This window comes from Styela clava, chromosome 4 (genome assembly GCF_964204865.1).
Source record: "Styela clava chromosome 4, kaStyClav1.hap1.2, whole genome shotgun sequence".
NCBI classification, from domain to species: domain Eukaryota; kingdom Metazoa; phylum Chordata; class Ascidiacea; order Stolidobranchia; family Styelidae; genus Styela; species Styela clava.
In genome coordinates this window covers 9,836,367-9,856,036 of record NC_135253.1, presented here as the reverse complement: position 1 = coordinate 9,856,036, position 19,670 = coordinate 9,836,367, and the positions used below count along the sequence as shown (strand labels likewise).

At 35.7% G+C, this 19,670-nt stretch overlaps 1 protein-coding gene across 2 annotated transcripts; it reads left to right on the top strand.

The window, feature by feature from the left end:
• The first annotated feature begins 2,750 nt into the window (after nucleotides 1–2,750).
• Nucleotides 2,751–17,053, top strand: LOC120326971 (sodium- and chloride-dependent GABA transporter 3-like). Of its 2 annotated transcripts, none has more exons than XM_078111752.1 (15): nucleotides 2,751–2,913; nucleotides 3,165–3,269; nucleotides 3,535–3,641; nucleotides 6,259–6,359; nucleotides 6,654–6,780; nucleotides 8,824–8,941; nucleotides 10,598–10,733; nucleotides 10,935–11,069; nucleotides 11,260–11,363; nucleotides 11,580–11,704; nucleotides 12,070–12,182; nucleotides 13,959–14,093; nucleotides 14,344–14,547; nucleotides 14,826–14,993; nucleotides 15,491–17,053. In XM_078111752.1, exons 2-15 carry the CDS (start codon nucleotides 3,205–3,207, stop codon nucleotides 15,581–15,583), a joined length of 1,731 nt encoding a protein of 576 aa, XP_077967878.1. In that variant the 5' UTR covers nucleotides 2,751–2,913; nucleotides 3,165–3,204; the 3' UTR covers nucleotides 15,584–17,053. The 2 variants fall into 2 exon arrangements, with proteins under 2 accessions (XP_077967878.1, XP_039249265.2); XM_039393331.2 differs by having other exon boundaries at nucleotides 2,753–2,913; nucleotides 6,229–6,359; nucleotides 15,491–17,050.
• Nucleotides 17,054–19,670: the final 2,617 nt, after the last annotated feature.

Sequence of the window (19,670 nt, the reverse complement as noted above, 5' to 3'; positions counted from 1 at the left end):
TAACGTGGAACGGCGAGCAAAACCGGCGGCGCGTTTGAAAGCCACGTATTACCCGTGCGGCCGCGCAACGTTTACAATAATGTGAGGTGCTCCGAAGACGCACTCGTTTACATTAATGCAAGAAAACAGTTGTAATATCGGCAACTATTAACCATTTGTTCGCGTTCGACTATCGCACCCTTTCAAAGTAGAATATGTTCGTGTTTTGTGATAGGTGTGCCGCGAATATTTAAATAGCTATATAGTGTGTCGCGATAAGAAAAGGTTGCTAACCACTGCCCTAGATGCTCTAGTATTTCTGTGTCGATATTGCATGAAATAAATACGTGATTTTATTGTCATGCGAGTTGTTTCAATGTTTTACTTAATCTCGAAAAATCCGAGGAATATACGGTTCAATACCGGGATTTCAAAAACTGGCTCCGAAATCCCAACCCTGGTACTATGTGCTACCAAACTCCTCCATTATGACGTTAGCCGCCGTTATGAGGTCATACATAGACTTAACAAACATCCAGCCGTTCAGGGCTTAGTATGGGCAGAGGACCTCTCACCAAGTTTGGTTGTTAGGCGAATACCGGTACTACGAATCAATAAGAGTTAAAAAATCATAAAATTAAATGCCGTCAATACTTTGTATTTTGCAATTTGCTAATAAGATATTTATATTGGAATATATTTGGCGGACGGCAGCAAGATTGCCGCGGACTGGCGGTTGAGAACCACTGGTTTAAAGAGTGCAAAAAGAAAGTGGCTAGATGCTGTAGATGGATCTTGTCTTATTTTAGTGAAATTATGAAATAATTGTTTTTAACAAAAGGATGCTCCCGAAGTATACGTACAAAGATGACGCACAACCTCAACATTGTATGTGTACCAGGTTAAGGTTCAGGATGTGCGTCATCTTGGTACAAATACTTCCGGAGCGGCTTAAAATTCACTTAAAAAAATCGCTCAACAATATGTACTCCACACCCACCATGGTATCATTACTTATCGATTTTAATCGGTAAGTATGTTGATAGGTACTTGTCTGTCTGTTTGTCTGTCTGTTAAATGCACGCGATATCTCACGAAAGCGAGATTGAATCTGCTCCAGATTTTGCATGTGCATTTATCATATGTCGTACCAAAAGCCTATTGATTTTGTATAAATTATGTAGTATAATTAGGGAGTTATTAATTTATTAGCGATGGGACACAAGGTGTCACTATGGAGTAAGAGCGCTGTTTTGGGGGATCCCCTAACTTTCGATCGATAAGTCTTCGGTCTCTGACCGTTATTCTCGTTTTTTATGTCATCGACATTTTATCTAAACAATAAAAAAATCTTTATGTCTCAAAACGAACTTCGGCCACGATTCTGGACTATTAATTAATTATACTCTACATCCGGACGTTATCAAATTCGTATGTAAGCTTTCGCGATGTTGTAATGCTACTGTGCTTAGTAATACATGGTGGCACTACTTCATTTTTCAAGCTGATGATACCAATATGATCTAACACATAACCCTTGGATCACTTCCGTATGATTATTGCTGAGAAAAAAGTAGATTTCAGTCCACAATGCTTTGCGACATCCGGATACATCAGAATTTTCATATCATATTTTTTTATTAGTATATATATAACATGTTATTACTTCTCATCCGCCATATCGAATGAAGTTTTATCAATTCTTCTTTTTAGATTTGAGATTTTTAGTTAATTTACCACCTAACGCTGTCGGAGGCCACTCATTCTCCTCAGAAATTATCCTTAGAATGACTTCAGCCATATCATGTAACCTGCGTGAATGTCGGCCATTTTTTCTTTCTACATAGCGACCCAAAAAACGGAACTGTGCATGATCGTACCAAAAAGTTTCAAGAATCTAGGAGGCCTTGCACAAAAGTTTATTTTAGAATATGTTCCAAATCACCTCCTATAGGCACTGGAGACAGACTTGCATCTCTTGCGCCAAAATTGTCAATAACTAACACGCACTCCTCAAAGGGGGTTATGACTGTGATTTCACCAATGTTCTGATACACACACCTTGTCCTTTGAGTACTCCCGCAGATAAAAATCCAAAGTGTTAAAGTTCAATGATTTGATATGTCAGTCTTCGCTGCGTCATTTTGGAACCACTGAACGACTTAATCAATCTTTCTTCGTCGTCCAAATGATGTCCAGCGCTTCCTCATACCGCCACACACTATTTCATATTCATCGCTTGATTTTCGTCTTTAAACCAATACGGACCACTTATGCAATGTTCGACCTATGCTGCACACTTTATATATTGAGTATATCAGTCTCTGTACGACTTTTCTTGGAGGCGTTGTGCCCAAGTGATCAGTATTTTTGATATTGACATGTCCATACAGAAAAAAGTGCGATTCAGCAGGAAACTATGTGGGTGATTGAAAAATTTGCGCAACGGATACTGTCTGTCTCCATTGATAAGGGGGTCATTTGGGACCTAGATCTAGAGAAAACTTTTGTGCAAAACGTCCTATATTCATGAAACTTTGGGATACATGCATACACAAACATAAATTTAAGTGTTAAAAAATCAAATGATTTACTCCGTTTTCAAGAAAGTAATTGAGAAATTTATGGTTCCGTTTATTTTGGGATCACTATGTAAAGTACACTATATGTATGCATATATGAATGACTTGACTGTAGTGTATGCCAACCCAACTATTTATATTTTTTATAAACTTTTAAAAGCATAAAGAAAGTGTTTTTTTAATAATTGCAGCGTAAGTGGAATTCTGAAAGTTTGAGGAGTATGTGATCGCGTATATAAAATTGATAAGGTGGAATTCGGAAAGTTTGAGGAGTATGTGATCGCGTATATAAAATTGATAAGAAAGGGGATGGTTGGAACATGCATGGAGTCACATTTATTGCATACAAAAGGTCGATTATTAAGATGGATGCATACAAATGTTCAGTTATAATCCTATTATTTCCATTGTTATGTTTTGCTTTCAATACGCCGATAAGGGAATTTCATTTACGGGTTTAAAAAAACCGATTGGAATTCAAGTCTTGGTCAGTTTGACATTTTCAAAATATCTAAATGCTTTATTTTAAATAATCAACCTAACATACGAATATATATATTTGCGTCTTTCTATCGTTTTTAATTTTCGAACTTTTTTATATAGATAGGCTCTGTTGTATTGGATATAATAACCATTGTGCACCATGGGAGAAGGCAACATCAATAGATGTAAAAAGAAAGAAAAATGTGAAACGACACTATATCCAAGGTTTGTAACTTTACAATTCTGTTTTTTTTTTCTATGATGATATTATCCGCCTAATTAAGACTGTAAAACTTGTTTAAATGCCCTTAACATAGTATTCTTTAATGAATGCTTGGCTGTAAACGATTTTGTGTTTGAGATAAATATCATTCCTTCCACTTATGAAGACTACAATTGATAGTTTTGTATCGAGGCCGGTTTATATTTATTTAGAATAACAAGCACTCGGGAACAACGAGAGTAAATATTGCCTTTGTCTTAATTTCAGAATGACGTGGAAGCGGCCATTGGAATTCTTAATGAATATAGTGGGATACACTATCGGCCTCGGAAACATTTGGAGATTTCAATATCTTTGCTACAAAAATGGAGGAGGTAAAAACAGTTTTCAGAAAAGTAAAGGGTTATCTCATCTTTGTACAATTGAAAACTATTTTGTAGAGTGTGTGGTGCACGCCTGTCTAACGTGGAAACAGCATGGATTTTTAAACAGACACGCGAGCAATTTTACAGAGCAAATATCCGCATTTTAAGCTCAAAACAATACTAGTGTCCATGCTGTGATATCCTGGGTCCCGATCATACAGACCGATAAAAGCTTGGAGCATTTACGATAAAAGAGTCATGACATCATAATCACAAGTCCAGTCAGTGTGAAAACAATAGGCTACGATGACTCAAGAATGCTTTCCCAACCTTTCATACCACGGAAATCCCTCCTATACTTTTTCATTGAGAAGTTCTGATCTCTATTTTAGGTGTGGTTTTGCCAGTTGGCACTTATAAACTGGTTTGCATGTTTGAAAGCGTCATTTTCATTCAAAATATTCTACCGTCTGTTATTTATTAGAACTGGTAGAAAAGTTTTTTCTATTCTATAATATTTATTTACGGACTTATGTTTGATTGCTGCAATTAGGGTTGCCAACTATGAAAAGTCTCAATAAAGGACATAGATTACCGTCATCATTTATTTTGTAACTTGCAGGAAAGAACAATATAAAACAATGAAATACAAATTATATACAAGCTAAAAAGATATATTAAAAAATCTTCATGTGTTTTTCATTGAATGTTTATTTAACATTGACTCAATCAAGCTGCATTCAGTGAACAGTTTAATGCTTTGAATCGTGCTAAATTTTTTTTTTGGATGAGTGCAACTTCATCAAATAGGTCAATCATATTCAAATAAAGTTTGTCTTTCACTTTCAAATGCTCTACAATTTTTACAAGTGTCTGATATTTTGAAGAAAGATTATCCAAAAGAGATAATTTTCCAAATGTTAAATTAAATTTTTAAGTCAAATATTTTTTCTATATACGTTATCGCAGAGTCGAGAGATAATCTAAAATCTTAGAGACCAATTATACGTAGAATTTTCAGTTATTGAACTTCACTCAAATCTTGGAGTGTTGCCACTTGCCATCTTCGGAAAATTAATGTAAAATATTTGAAATTGTTATTAAAATTGATATTTCTTTGGCTATTTGAGCCGAACCAAAGCGAAATTAAAAAGAACTAGAGCTGCGTGCAGCTTTAACAGGCTTCCCGCGTAAAAAAAAATTGCATTTTATTTCTAGCTGAGAACTTCTGCACATTTGAGGTGAATTTCAAGTTTGTAGGACCAATTTGAAAAAATAATAATAATAAATAAATAATAATAATAATAAAACACAGGAATACAATAGGTTCCCTGCTGACAAGCAGCGGGAAGCCTAATAATTAAAAGCTTGCAAATACATAAACGGAGACGATTTAAGAACGAAACAATATCAAACACAGTACTATAACTATATACTATACCGGTATATAATTCATCTTTAAATTTTGGAAACACAACTAAAAACTGACAAATAGCATACAATACTATGCAAACGAAGTAGGTAGTGTTTACAACCACGCGCCTGAAAAGCTGTGTGAGTGACCAAAGTGTCTGAACGGCTACAAATTGTCTATTGGTACGTCACATTTCGCATCTTGCGAAAGTAAACAAAGAAGGCAATGCTCGAGAAGATATCCGTATACAACACCTACTTTTGCATAAAGTTATTATAAAACTAAAAATACAATTATAATGTTAATAACAAGAAAGCAGTAATCAAATATATGGACACGGAGGCCTCATTTAGGAACCGGAGGAGTAAACCTCAGCTGAGCGCCAGTTTTCTAAGAATATCGCATGACAAGCGTATCTACAGCGGTTAAGCGTGACGGGATAAAGTATTTCCAGATGGTTTAAAATGAGAACTATGCTCGAATATATGTGACACAGACAGCAAAACGAAATATTTTATAATCAATTACCCGAAAATTATAGGCGGTAACTTACCATTACGGTGTCTGTATCAGGGCACCTACTGGTAACGGTACAGGGACTCCCTAGCTTTTCCAGGTCCTGTGACGATGATACATTCCTCATGATTCAGCTTCAACGTGAAGTGAAATACCCATTGATCCACTCTGTATTATCAGATCAGGTACCGCAGTCTGACGTGCCCCATAAAAAAACTCTCCACTTTCGCTAAGCACGAGATTCGCTGATAGGAGTTCGCGGAACAGCCACAAGGTGCGCAAATTTTATTGACGTTATTGCACGCAAAACGAACCTCATAGATAGAGAAAAGAATAGAATTCTAGCGAACAATGCAATCTTCAACCACTAAAATTGTCACAGCAATTGATTCGTTAAAGAGAAAAGCGACTTTTTCATAACTATGGGAAAAATTCTAACATGAAGAACAACAACTACATAATAAAAAAACGATCTATAGGTACACTCCGTGTCCAAAATACGATCCATAGGTCCACTCTGCGTCCAATAAAACAAAAAGATAAAATTTGGTGTGGAATATTGGAACTCAGAAATAAATAAAAGTGATCGCATCACCATCGATATATACCATTCATTCATACTATACCTGTGTGATATTGAGTTAAATCAATGCAACTGTATTTCAGGAGCATTTCTCATACCATACTTTCTCGTAGCAGCTCTATGTGGCATACCTTTGTTCTTTCAAGAAATTGCTATTGGACAATTCACAAAACAAAGCTGTCTCAACGCATGGAATATAGTTCCGGCGATGAAGGTCTGTAAATATACTTTATTTTTTCAATTGCAAATTTCGTACAATTTTATTTCAACAAAATATTGGATATAACTTCGCAGGTCGGTCATTTAAACTTACATATTCATTTTACCTAGAATTGTTACCCCACCTGAGAAAAATAATTTAGCTCATTCTACAGAGCAATAAGGTTAGACTATTCTACGAAGTGTTCCAATGGAAACGGAATTGTAGCTAGAACATGAAAGTATTTTATATACATATATTTTCTCTTTTCTAGCTGAATTATTACTCTGGAATTATTCATTTTTGCAGGGTATCGCTTATTCACAACTCATTATTGCTTGGTATTTCCTCAGCTATCTCGCTGTGGTGATGGCTTGGATAACATTTTATCTTGTTAATTCGTTCACTACAGAAGCTTTACCTTGGTCAACTTGCGGTGAGAAATAGTACTTAGTTTTATTTTTCTTAAATATATATATGGGAAGATCCGAGCTAGTTGTAAACCCTAACAGAGACCAACCCGACAAAATGAATTCGCCAAGGAGACCAGAGACTTGAAAGTCCCAGTCATTCTATCATATTTATTTTTGGACTGATTTTTGATTCACTCTTAGACAATAGTTTGAAAAAGCCAAAGCACCAATGGGTCGGAATCGTGCATTTCTCCTCTGAATTACATTTAAGGAGAAGAATGCCAGAACTGTTTTAAATTATTTTTAACTGTTTGTTATTATAACATAAGTCACTAAATTATTAAATTTTCTGCACCCCATGTTATATTCATGCAGTCCGGCGGCTACTTGTGCCGTGTAAAATATAATATGATTACATTAACAATCGGAGAATTTGACTCTTTAACACCTCATAAATTTGCCTCTGGAAAACGCTGAGAACAACCGCCTTAGATGATTGATACAAATATTTGTTCATGTATATAATATGCATATAGATAACTTTATTTTACGTACACGTAATTGATATGAACATGCTCTAATGCTGTGCACACATTAGCTTGTCTAACTTAAACTAAATTCATCAATATTGTGATATACTGAGCGAACTGCCTCACTCTCCATGATCTATCACAGCTCTCAATATAAAAGTCTACTAGAATGATACCTGTTGGGATGCGCCGGCCAAATATTAATTCGGGTTCAGCAATGTTCCTAAAAATTAAAGTAATATGAAAAGTTTAGAAGTACTATAAAGTCGTAAACACACTGAGACGATACACATGTTTACGTTTAAATTGACACCGCCCGAGAAACTGTAGGAATTATGATGTTAAAAATATTTTTTATGGGCACATGCGGCTTTCCGTATCATAAGTAGGGCAGGGCATTTCGAATTGAATAATCAATATTTCAAATCCGTTCAGACGGAAATTTTGAATCGCCACCATTTTGGTTTCATTTTGTACGCCCGCCGGTCTAGGTTCTATTGAATCCATATTTTTAAAATGCAATTCTGACATGGGACTCTTCTCTCGAGTGAGTTGATGGAACACGTTTCTTATTGTGTGTGAAGTGAATACTTAGCGAACTGAATGATAGATTACTACATGTTTTCACTTAATGTGTCTGTAGTACCCATTATAGTAGGTCGGGGGAAGTTTCTGTCCCAGCTGAAACAACTCTCCTTCAAAAAGCCCTTTATGTTGCCGAGTTTGAAATGTAAAAAGATGCCGCGCATTAGCACGATTAATCTTTAGCGATTGCCAAGCGCGAGATGTCGCTATTAGAAGAATTTTATTTTGCCTGTATATTATACCCAGGGGGTCTAATTTACCCCGTCCTACTATATAATAAAATAACAATATCAGACAGAACTTCCAATTATTCAAGATTCGATTTAAAAAAATTTCGATTCTGAAATTATCAGATATTCGAAAATGCAAGGAGCCTCCGTCAAAAAACGTCGAAATGTATCTTCGACCTCATGCACAGGTGACAGTCTAAAGTTATGGGTATAACATTCCCTGATGTATCTATCATTCTTGGTTGTCCCATTATGAATTGCCAATGCTTGAAATTGGTTTGTAGATTGTCATGGAATTGAAAATCGGTTACCAGTATATATATTACTTGTTACTACTTTGACCCAAGCATCTGGGTTCCGCTCTACCAAAGGACTCTATCAGACTCTATAGTATTGAATAATAATATAAATCTGATTTAGGTTTTAGAGACAAACGATCGCTTCACGTCCGACCCTGCCGGTGCATGCATTTAAACCTTTTTTGACAGGTTTGACTTATTCGAGGTTCTCTGTTTTCATGAAAGATAACAAATGTACCATGATTCAACTCATAACATCAACTAGTGATGAATTGTTGAATGAATGAAGTTAGTCTCGAGTTATATTATATAGCAAAACTCACCTACCATTAATATGTCGATCAAATGAATAATCAATTATTAATGAATGATTTATTTAATTAATGATTAATATGCGTCTCTAAATGAATATTTGATTGCAGATAATGAATGGAACACAGATATGTGCCTATCAATCGCTCACTTGGAAAATCATAATACTTCCATCGCAATTGAAAACGTAACAATGAATGTTACTTCTCCAACCAACGAGTTTTGGGCGTAAGTGTATTTAAAACATTAAATATTAGAAGGTAAGATAGAAAAAATATGCAATACTCAGCGACTCTGCCACACATAAATGGATTCTAATGAAACCTGTGAAAAAAACTATATGGTTTTCATGAATTTGCTACTGCAATTGACAGCAAATCAATACATTTCTAATTCAAGATCATATCTCATAATCTAAGCCAGGGGTGTGCAAACTGCGGCCCGAAAAGAAAAATGGTGTGGCCCGCTGAGAAGTGCCAATTTTTAATAGTGTGACCGCGAAACGAGTTTTTAGTTTGTTAATTAATATGGTATGTGAGAGCAATTCCAATTTTTTTTCGTCTCAAAGCCTATACCAGTACCTGAGTGCCCCTGTTATATTCGAAAAACTAGCTCGCACAATACACAATGTTATAAAAACGTGTTTCTCACTGAATTCGTTTAAAGTTGGTGTGACAATGAATTTGAATAGCAGTTTTTTTTTAATTTATGCGTTTAACTCAACATTTCTGCAAGGAAGAAGGAAGAAAATTCCGTAATTATGGACACATTTACCTGTAAATGCCCTAATCCGTTTTAAGCCCCCACAAAACTCGGACATATATTTATATAAATTCTAATAATGGGTAAAACCCGTAACATATGCATGTTAGAATTAAATTACTGCATAATAAATAGAAAAAGTGCACATGGAAAGAAAAAAAGAACAGAGAAATACCGAATAAAACTACGAACGGTATGTTGTTTACCTTTGACATTGGCCGACCAGGCTAGGCTAAACGAAGAACGCGGAGAGGGAGGATGGCGGTCGGTGGGAGGGGGCGGCAAAAGTTGATTGCTGAGAAAGGAACTAATGTACGAAAATTAGCACACACACATGAAATTCAAAATTTTTATTCATTTTTTCATCGTATCATGGTATTCTTACTGAATCCCGCTAGCAACACATCGTACGTACCCGCAAGAAACAAACGTGCCAATGGGGTGGAAGATAATTTATTGCCACGCCGCACTCCGCTGCCTTCGATTACGTAAAAATGAAATAATTATAAAATGTTTTGAATCAAAACGTGGACGGCGGCGCTATAGGATATGTGCGCCATATTCGGTATTCTAATAAACAGGAAAACGATATTCAATGGTCGCGATATTCGAATATTAAATTAAAATTGGACTTCTCTTCTTCAAGCACTGCAATAACTTAACGAAAATAAACAAATATCACTACACGTGTTTTTGGCCTTTCGTATGCATAAAATCCTACGTTAGCCGAAGCAATATTTTTACGAGAAGAATTTTCGTAAGTTGGATTTTTCGTATTCAGAACCTTTCGTAGGTAGACCCATTTTTTTCCTACCTGGCCCTCCTGTAATAAAGGTTGCACACCCCTGACCCATTACCATTATCTTCCATTTATAATTTTTGCTTGTTCAATAATCGGTACTCTCGTAGTGTGTGCACCAGATTATGGTCAGGCTATAATTTTATTCCGATTTTCCTTATTTTAGTTCTATTACGAGTTCGGGGACTGTCTGCGTTAGCTAAGTTAATATACCCCCCGCCCACAGGCTTTCGTCCCTTCACACAATTTGACGTAAAGTAGGCGAACAAAATCAGTTACCTTCATATTGGTACACACACTTCTCCCAATAATCTACATTTTAGAAACCACGTATTGAGGCGAACAGATGGAATTCATGACATGGGTAGTTTTACAAACTGGAGAATGATGTTGTGCTTCCTATTTTCTTGGTTTGTCAGCTATTTGTGTGTTTTGAAAGGGATACGAACAACGGGGAAGGTTGGTGAATGATGCGAATAAAGAAATTTATTTAGGAGTTAAACACATTCATATCAACATCACCTATCTACTACATTGCTTTTTCACATGCGGAATTGGCTTCTACTTCAAGTTTATATATAAGTGCATAAAACAGTAAAATTGCGACTGATTATTAAAGATGCACAAACAACAGTTTATTCGTTGTTATATTCGTTACAGGTAGCGTACGTAACAGTCACCGCACCTTACATCATGATTCTGATTCTTCTTATCCGTGGAGCAACACTCGATGGAGCTGCTAGCGGTGTCTGGTATTTCATCACTCCTCAACTGGAACGCCTAGCCGATGCATCAGTATGTATATTTAGATTTGAAATTAGAACATGGACGGGTTGAAAATGATTAACTTGAAGAACGCATAGTTTTTTTCAAAGTGTATTTAAAATCAGCCATATTTAGTCCTGAATAATCAGTAAATATAGCCTATCATACGTATCGCGAATATTTTTTGATGTGATACAATTCACATTTTTGTTTTTTGTAGGTGTGGTTAGACGCTGGAGGACAAGTTCTTTTTACTCTCGGTGTGTGTTTCGCTGTACTTTGTGGGCTTGGTAGTTACAATGAATATCATACGGACTGCTACAAGTAAGCTATGCTCAAGAAACATATATTTCGAACTCATTCTAAAATTGCGTAAAGGATAAGAAATTTGATTATGTTCATGAAGACACACACACATTCTCAGCATCGGATTGAACATTTGTTGTAAAGCTTGAAACAGGATCACACTTTTCTGAACCCATATATACTGTAATCTATACTTTATACACAGAAATTAAATATTGTCTTTTGTTACTCCAGATATTCAGTTATTTGCGTTTGCATTTGTTGTGGAACATCTATATTCATTGGATTAGTAATATTCTGCTTTCTTGGTCATATGGCTCATGTGCACGGCAAGGACATATCGGAAGTCGCGGAAAGCGGTAAGTTGGGTGAAACTTGTTTTTTATGCAATTCCTGTGCGCCCTAACAGATTACAAAAATAAAGTTTTTCACATGCTAATTATGGTTTCTACAGAAAATCGTGTAAAACACTGTTGTAGAAAATATTCAATCACATCACATATTTTTGGAAAAAAACTGATTCTAAAAGAATGGGGGGATAAAAATTTAGATATTTGTTAACAAGATGCGATTAGATCACGAGAAAGTGTTTATATTTTAATTCGGTTTAAAATTATTTTATCTAGTTCACTATATTCCACTTCAGAGCATTATGACAACCTTACGTGTTAGATAACGTGCTTCAGACTTTTTTTGCAATTTGTTATGATAATCTTTCTTTCAGGTCCTGGACTTGTCTTTGAAGTATTTCCTGCTGGTTTAACTTTATTACCATTACCACAAGTATGGTCCATAATATTTTTTGTCGCTCTATTTTTCGTTGCAATTGATACATCGGTGAGTCGATTTTTTATAGCTTAGAGACCTTGATTTTTCCAGAAAATAAAAGATAAGCCTAGTTAAGCAATTCTCATCTTAATTAAACCATAAAGTAGTTTTCAAAACAATTATAATCTACATTTTTTCTATCATATCAGCACAATAGAATACTTCACAATCCAGCAATTTTTTGTATTTTTGAAGTCATTACTCACTATATAGACGACAAAGCAAATTGGCCTATACGCTAATGTCCAACAGACATACACAAATGGCCTTTTCATGTCCATCAAACCGGTCCAGTGAGGCGATTCGATACGGAAAAACACAAACTTGACACCTTCCACCACACAATTCATACAACAAATGACGGTCCTCGTTACTGTTAGTATGACAATAACAATAATCCAGTGCGTTTAAATTTTGTCAATCAAACATTTTGTGTGAAGTGAGCTAATATAAACAGAAACACTTTTGTGCTTCAATGCCATCCTACCACTGCGGCTTTAACAGCATTAAAGCTTAAAATGTGTATGTACACTACCGGTGCCCATTAGAATGAGGTATGGTGTAATTCCGAAAACTTTATTAATGTGAACTACAGATCCACGAAAGTTGTACCGCACACAGTTTATAACTATAAATCTTTAAGACATTAGATATAATTTTGTATTTCAAAACAGAACCACATATCATGCAGTTACGTCGCACCGGCATCGAACCAATACCAGTATTTTGAATTTGTGTTAACAGTAACCAGTACAAAATAGATGTCGAAGCGCAGAAGAGTTTTAAATTGCACTTGCTATGATATGGCTAAGATTATATTTGCCAAAAAACAGTTCACTTAACAGTTCAAGCATAAACAAGCATCAACACGAAGCAACTGAGCAAGAACGGCGCAGGCAACTTCCAACCCTCCTTGACAGGTGGTCCATTTTGAAATTGCGCACAAACCACTGGAGCGTAAATTGTTTTTTTTCGTCTGCTGCACTGGTTGGTTTTAGTGAACATGTAATATCAATACGAAATTCACCGATAATTAGGGTTACCATATTTTTGTGACATCAAAGTGGGGCGCCTCTGAAGACAACGACCCCTTAGCTGTGATTTTGCAACTTTACATTTTCCGATTTTACTACTTAGGCCAGGGGTCGGCAACCTACGGTCCGCGGGCCGGATCCGGCCCGCGGAGCACTATAATCCGGCCCGCAACGCTTCACTAAATCATAGTAACAAAACATCCGTTTATAATTAGGGTTACCATATTTTTGTGACATCAAAGTGGGACGCCTCTAAAGACAACGACCCCTTAGCTGTGATTTTGTAACTTCACATTTTCCGATTATACTACTTAGATTAGGCCTATATTTAAAGCTATCCCGGCTGTTTTCACCCACCATATTGTCATCGAGAATTCATGCGCATATTCTCTGTCCAAATATCGGGTCCAGTTTGAGAAATAGAAAGGAATTGACGTTAACGATACCGGTACAAATAATTCGAATTTAGACTAATTAGTATTGATTTTACATACGATACGTTTTCTAAAAATGTTAGCGGGAAACAACGAAACAAACGCATTCACCTTCGATAAGTAGGCTAGCGCTGCGCCACACAGAAACAACAGTAACAAGAACATGTTTGTGTATTATGCTGGATGGCTAAACGCCAAAGCGGGACTTTTGGCTGACTTGTCGGGACGACGGGACAAGACGCTAAAAAGCGGGACTGTCCCGCCTAGAGCGGGACGTAAGGTAAGCCTACCGATAATAATTGTTTTTGTTTGTTTAGTTTGGAACTATAGAGGGTTGTGTCGCAATATGTGAGGATATAAGCCCTCGTTGGTATGCCCGCATGGGACCTCGATTATTCCGAATGATAGTTTGTCTTATCCCGTTTCTTCTTGGTATTCCGATGCTTTTTGACGTAAGTTATGCATAATTCCTTTCTAGAATATCGCATTTTGCGATTTGTAAAATGCAAACTGTAATTTATATATTTATTTTGAAGTATTGTACAATATGACTTTCTTAAATCTTTTTCATTTTTGTCTTTGAATAATTAACCGCAATTCTACTCCTACAATTCAAATTGAGTTATTATCAATAAACAATTATGAAATTAGTGAAATTTATTCTTACTTTCTGATATATATTGCAACGTAAACTGTTTACAGGGTGGAATATATGTTTTTGAGCTTTTCAATATGTATGGAAACAGCGGCATTTGTATCTTGTTCGTGGCGTTTTGTGAAGCTGCAGCACTGGCATGGATTTACGGCGTTGAAAGATTTTTTGATGACGTTAAGTCAATGATTGGATATTATCCCAACGTTTACTTTCGATACTGTTACAAATATTTTGTTCCAGCTATAACTCTGGTAAATGGGATTTTTTGCATTATAGTAAAATAGTTTTGTTCAACAATTCGCATTCAAAGTTCCATAATATATTTCGCCGTTTGCTCTGTGAAAATCTATTATATATGTCATTTTATATATACATCAATTCATGACATCAATGGTGTGTTTCCATAATTGATCTAAAATACATTTATTCGGCTTGTTAGAAATTTAATTTACAATTCTTTTTTTGCTCTCCCTTCCCCGTTGCGGATGTCTCCATTACATTCTGTAATACTTACTTGTATGTGTTTCAGCTCATCTTCAGTGTATATTGTGTAACATATTCTCCAGTAAAAATCGGTGACTATACATACCCGGAATGGGCAAATGCGATTGGGTGGATCCTCATGCTACTTGTTATCGGTCCAATTCCATTGTTTTTTTTGATGACATTGAAAAAAGAACACGGTACACTGACGGAGGTTAGTTTGTGTTTTATACGCTTTTTACATGACTATCGGTATATAAATATATATATAAACAAAAGGGTCAACAAAATTGTGAGCAAATATAAAAAAGTGGAAAATGCAGTACAGATATACAAAAGTCGAAAATGTAGTACAGTTTGATAGCCTCTTAATTTTCTATCTCTAGATACCGATGTTGTTTGGGTAACTTGTAAAAACCATACCTTATCGTCACTCACTGATAATAAATTGCAGTTCTGAAACTTATTGCATGGGCGTGACCTATTTGGTCAAGTGCGACTGATGTTCTGTATTTTTGTAGAAGGGACGGGACTGAGCTCGGATATCTCTAACCATGTGACGCCAATGTTATCTAACAACTGAAGCATTGTGCCTCTTTCTCGGCAGGTCCATGATAGTTCGATTATCAATAGTTCATGCTCGATAATACCAACTTCATTTTACACAATAGCAAACACAAATGCACAATATTTATTATTATGTTTTTGCAGAGATGGAATCGAGCCATCGAAAGTCGAATCAAGCGCCAAGAAATTCCAATCAATTCGGAGGAGGCCACTCAACTCAAGGAAGAAAAAGTTTAGAACTGGATTGTGTAATAAAAACTAAGTCTGTCAGGCGGATCGTAGTTTTACCTTTAGCTCCGACATATTTAAAAAGCCGACTGAGTATCCAAAAAACTTTTGACTAGACTCCGACTCTCGAAATTCAGATTCGTGAAGTTTTGAATCACAACTCCAGGTCCAATTAGAATAATAACAAAACGATACTCGACTGCACAATCCTGGTTTAAACGAACACATCTTGATATTGTCATTGAATATGAATTGTCATTAAATTGTATTGCTATTTATTGAAGAAAGTAATCTAATCTAATGTTACCATTAGGTTGCGCGGGTGAAGTAATCTCTAGGATATTATAATCTCTAAGGATATTATATTAAAATAAGCTACCGCTAAAATTGCACACAATTTCATTGTTTTGACTTTGTATTGTATAGACTGGGCATCAGCAAATCACTTGAAAGAGCAGACTTTTTCAGCCGATATTGATTTTTTAAGACAACCATTTTAATCATTTACCAATTGTTTGCCAATTGCAGTATCCCTATTTGAAAATATTTTTCTAGATTGTAATTGCTTTCGTTGAATTTTTTTTTTGCCCCGTAAGGAAAAAGATTGCGATAAAAAAATTTCTGTGGCCTCGTTAGGCCTTAGACTTGTCGTACTCGAGTTAGTATAAATTATAAAAAGTGCATAGTTATTGAAGCTAAAATTACAAAAGTTTCAATTTGTAATAAAATCCACTCTGATGTGCATGCAGACAACTTCCGCGTTCGCATGCGGCATATCAATTTAAACAACTTCCCGCGTATGAATTTGGACGCGCAGTTTATTTTTCGATAGATCGATAAATCAAAACCCTGGTTTCAAGTTGTTCTGGGTGTGTTCTATGCTTATTGCTTTGTAGTAGTAAAGAAATGACATGTTATTTTTTTTTTTACAATCAGGCCATGTATATTGCAACAGGTGAGAAGAATAGAAACTGCGTTTCCAAATATTTTTTGAAAAAACTATCGTATAGAATAGTGATGAATCTCATTACATATGAAAAACTCGGCAAAAATATGCTTTCGTGGAATTGGAAACACTAGATTGTAGCAGTGTCAAGAATGCACAGTTATCGTAGTTTACGGGTTATGTTACCTTAGTAAATCATACGAGCATGCTTGTTATCGCACTGGTGATCATCCTGTGCAGTATTGGGTTTACACAGGTTAAAATACAAAGATTACATACAAAAGTCTTAGTTGGTCTCTTAAATGGTTCAAATGTACCACAAAATGACAATTATTACTCTTTTCTCAAATTTATTCATTGCATGCTTAAATCCTGCGGGGTTGCCTCTGTTTAAAAAATAGCCGCTAGTGTTCCCTAAAAATAAACGCGAACGAAGTTCATTTTGCACGCCTGTCCCATCTCATCCCATAGCAATTTACACCATGTAATTCCCATTGGAATAAAATTCAGTAAAAATTGTTAAATTTAGTAAATACTAAATCTACTAAATAGGACTACATGTACAAAGAGACATGCAAAACGACAAAATTCATTGACCCTGTTAAATATAAAAATTCAGAACTATCATATAACTGATAATAACAAGAGAGCTATGCTCAATTATATGGACACGATGTTCATGTGGAAATGTTTTACCATCAATTTCTCGAAAGCATATGGTATCCTGAATGAACCTGTCTCACGCGGCCTGGCCTAGCATTTTCAGTTCCTGTGAAGATAATCTATGCTACTTGATTCAGTTTTCATGTTCCCATGAGTAAAAAATAATACAGCGAAATTTTGGTTGAAATATCAGATTCATAGAAAATTTAGGAATAAATAAAGTAATAGCCTTCTGGCGAAAAATATATTCTTTTACCGCTGAAAATTTCAATGCAATTGGTCCAGTAGATAAAGAGAAAACTGCTCTCTTCATAACGATAAGAAAGAAAAATCCTAACAACAAGAGCAACAACATTATAACAAAACGATCCATCGTTTCTCATCACGTCAAATAACTCAAAAAGTCCGTGTCCCACGAGAAATACAAATGTGTGCTGTCCCATCCCATTCCACGGACAAGGCTGCAAATAACAGTCTTTTGAAATCACTTCCATAGTACCAGATAGATCTTGTGATGAGCTATCTTAAATTATATCACATCTACCTTATGACCTCGTCAACTTGTTGTTGTTGTGAAAAATAAATTGATTTTCTAAGCAGCTACTAGGGACATGATACTTATCAACACTTTCGCTGTTCTTAGAGCCACTCTTATATTAGAGCAGCGTGTACATGCTTCACATGACATCCGTTGCAATTATTTTACCAATTTTCTGTCATTGTGGTAATTATAGTTACAGTGCCTATTTTCAATTGTATTCATTTATTTGTGTTTTGAGAAGGGACCTCATGGCGCTGGAGTAAAAACGAATCGGATTACCATTCTATCCTCAAACTCCTTTTGTTTCTGGCGTCATTAGAAGTTGCTTTTCTTAGCACCAAACTTTAGTACTTCAGAAAATTTGAGTCGATCTCGGTTGTAGACAGGTTGGCCACCCTTGACATAGATGCTCAATGCTAATAGGGTGTACATGAGAGACAGAAAACAAAATTGGAAATTAATACCACAAATACGCGGCAACAGTGGTAATGACCAAAGCTAATAATGCGAATGTAATATATATTTCGGTGTACATTCCTTTGACATAAGCATCATGTCTTTGGCGGTGTGCATTTATTGCTCCCTTCTTATTCTCATCTGGTAATACGTGCCCCAAAAATTGGCATGCTGAACCCCAGCTTTCTTTAACATTGAAAATGAGCAAATGGTCCCGAGGTGCATTCTGTCAAAAATGATTATAGTTATGAACAAATATGTTGAACATTAATTGTAGAACATTGAACAATAGTCATCAATATCTCAAATTGACGAAAGTCGTATATATTCTATAAATTAAATCACAGTTACCTCTATTACATCGTTATAGTGATCTTCGTAATATTTAGCATACTAATCTTGTTCCAGAATGGAAAATTTTTTGCATATTTCAAATCCCTTTATCTAGAAAGGCGGTTTGCAGAATTTTACAACTGAAATCAAAATAAAACCCTTGAAATCAATGTACACTGTTCAGATATATATTTCTTCCAAGTTTTTGTTATTAATGTTGACTTGCAAAGTCTAATTCAAAATTTTTCAAAAACTATTTTTAAGCTTTACTTGAAGTTGGCTTCAACCCAGTACAGTGTTTCCCAACCCGAGTCCGCGGTCTCAAATGAGTCCGCAGAGCATTTAAATGAGTCCACAACGAGTCAGGAATTCACTGCGGGCCGAAAACGTTTTTGCGAAACTTAATTAACCATCAGCCAAGTTAGGATTTGCGTTAGAATTAACAAAAAATACATAAAAAGACAGTTTATTCACATGACATTGATCGCGTCAATAATTACTGGTTACTGAGTAGGGCTGGGCATATATTCGAATATTCACCTGTTAGAATAGCACATTTACTAATCGAAAATTTGGTAACACGTGACGCGACAGGTCACTTGCGAGTCGCTTGATCAAACGATTGGATTTCACAACTCACTCACAGTAGTAATGTCGAATTCACACAGATTTGTCGAATTCACAAAAATACGAATCAAAACAAGATATAATCGGACGCATTTTTGCGTCCACGGATTGTAGTATTGCTTTTATTTTGTCAACACAACCGCAGATTAAAGGAATCACACATGTGGATGGTTGATATTGCTGTCACAATAGCACCAGTGAGCATAGCTCTTACCCTTTCCACTTTGTTCGTAAATAGCAAATTCCTTTTCATATTCAAAACGGAACTTGTGCTTACGCATACTCATTGTTTAAATTATGGATTGTCTCTAAAAAGCAAGCAACTAGCAGAAACTATTGTAACCGTGTCACAGTTTGTCTGGAAATACCGCAAACCGTTAACAGAAAAAGTCTGCGATAGAAGTGAGTGAGACTGCGACATTAGGTCACGGTGGAACGTGGATGAGTGATACTTTATAATAATATCACAGCAAAGCGTGGATGTCCATTGAGTATAATAAGAAAAACATGGTCTCTCGTCTCCACGGAAG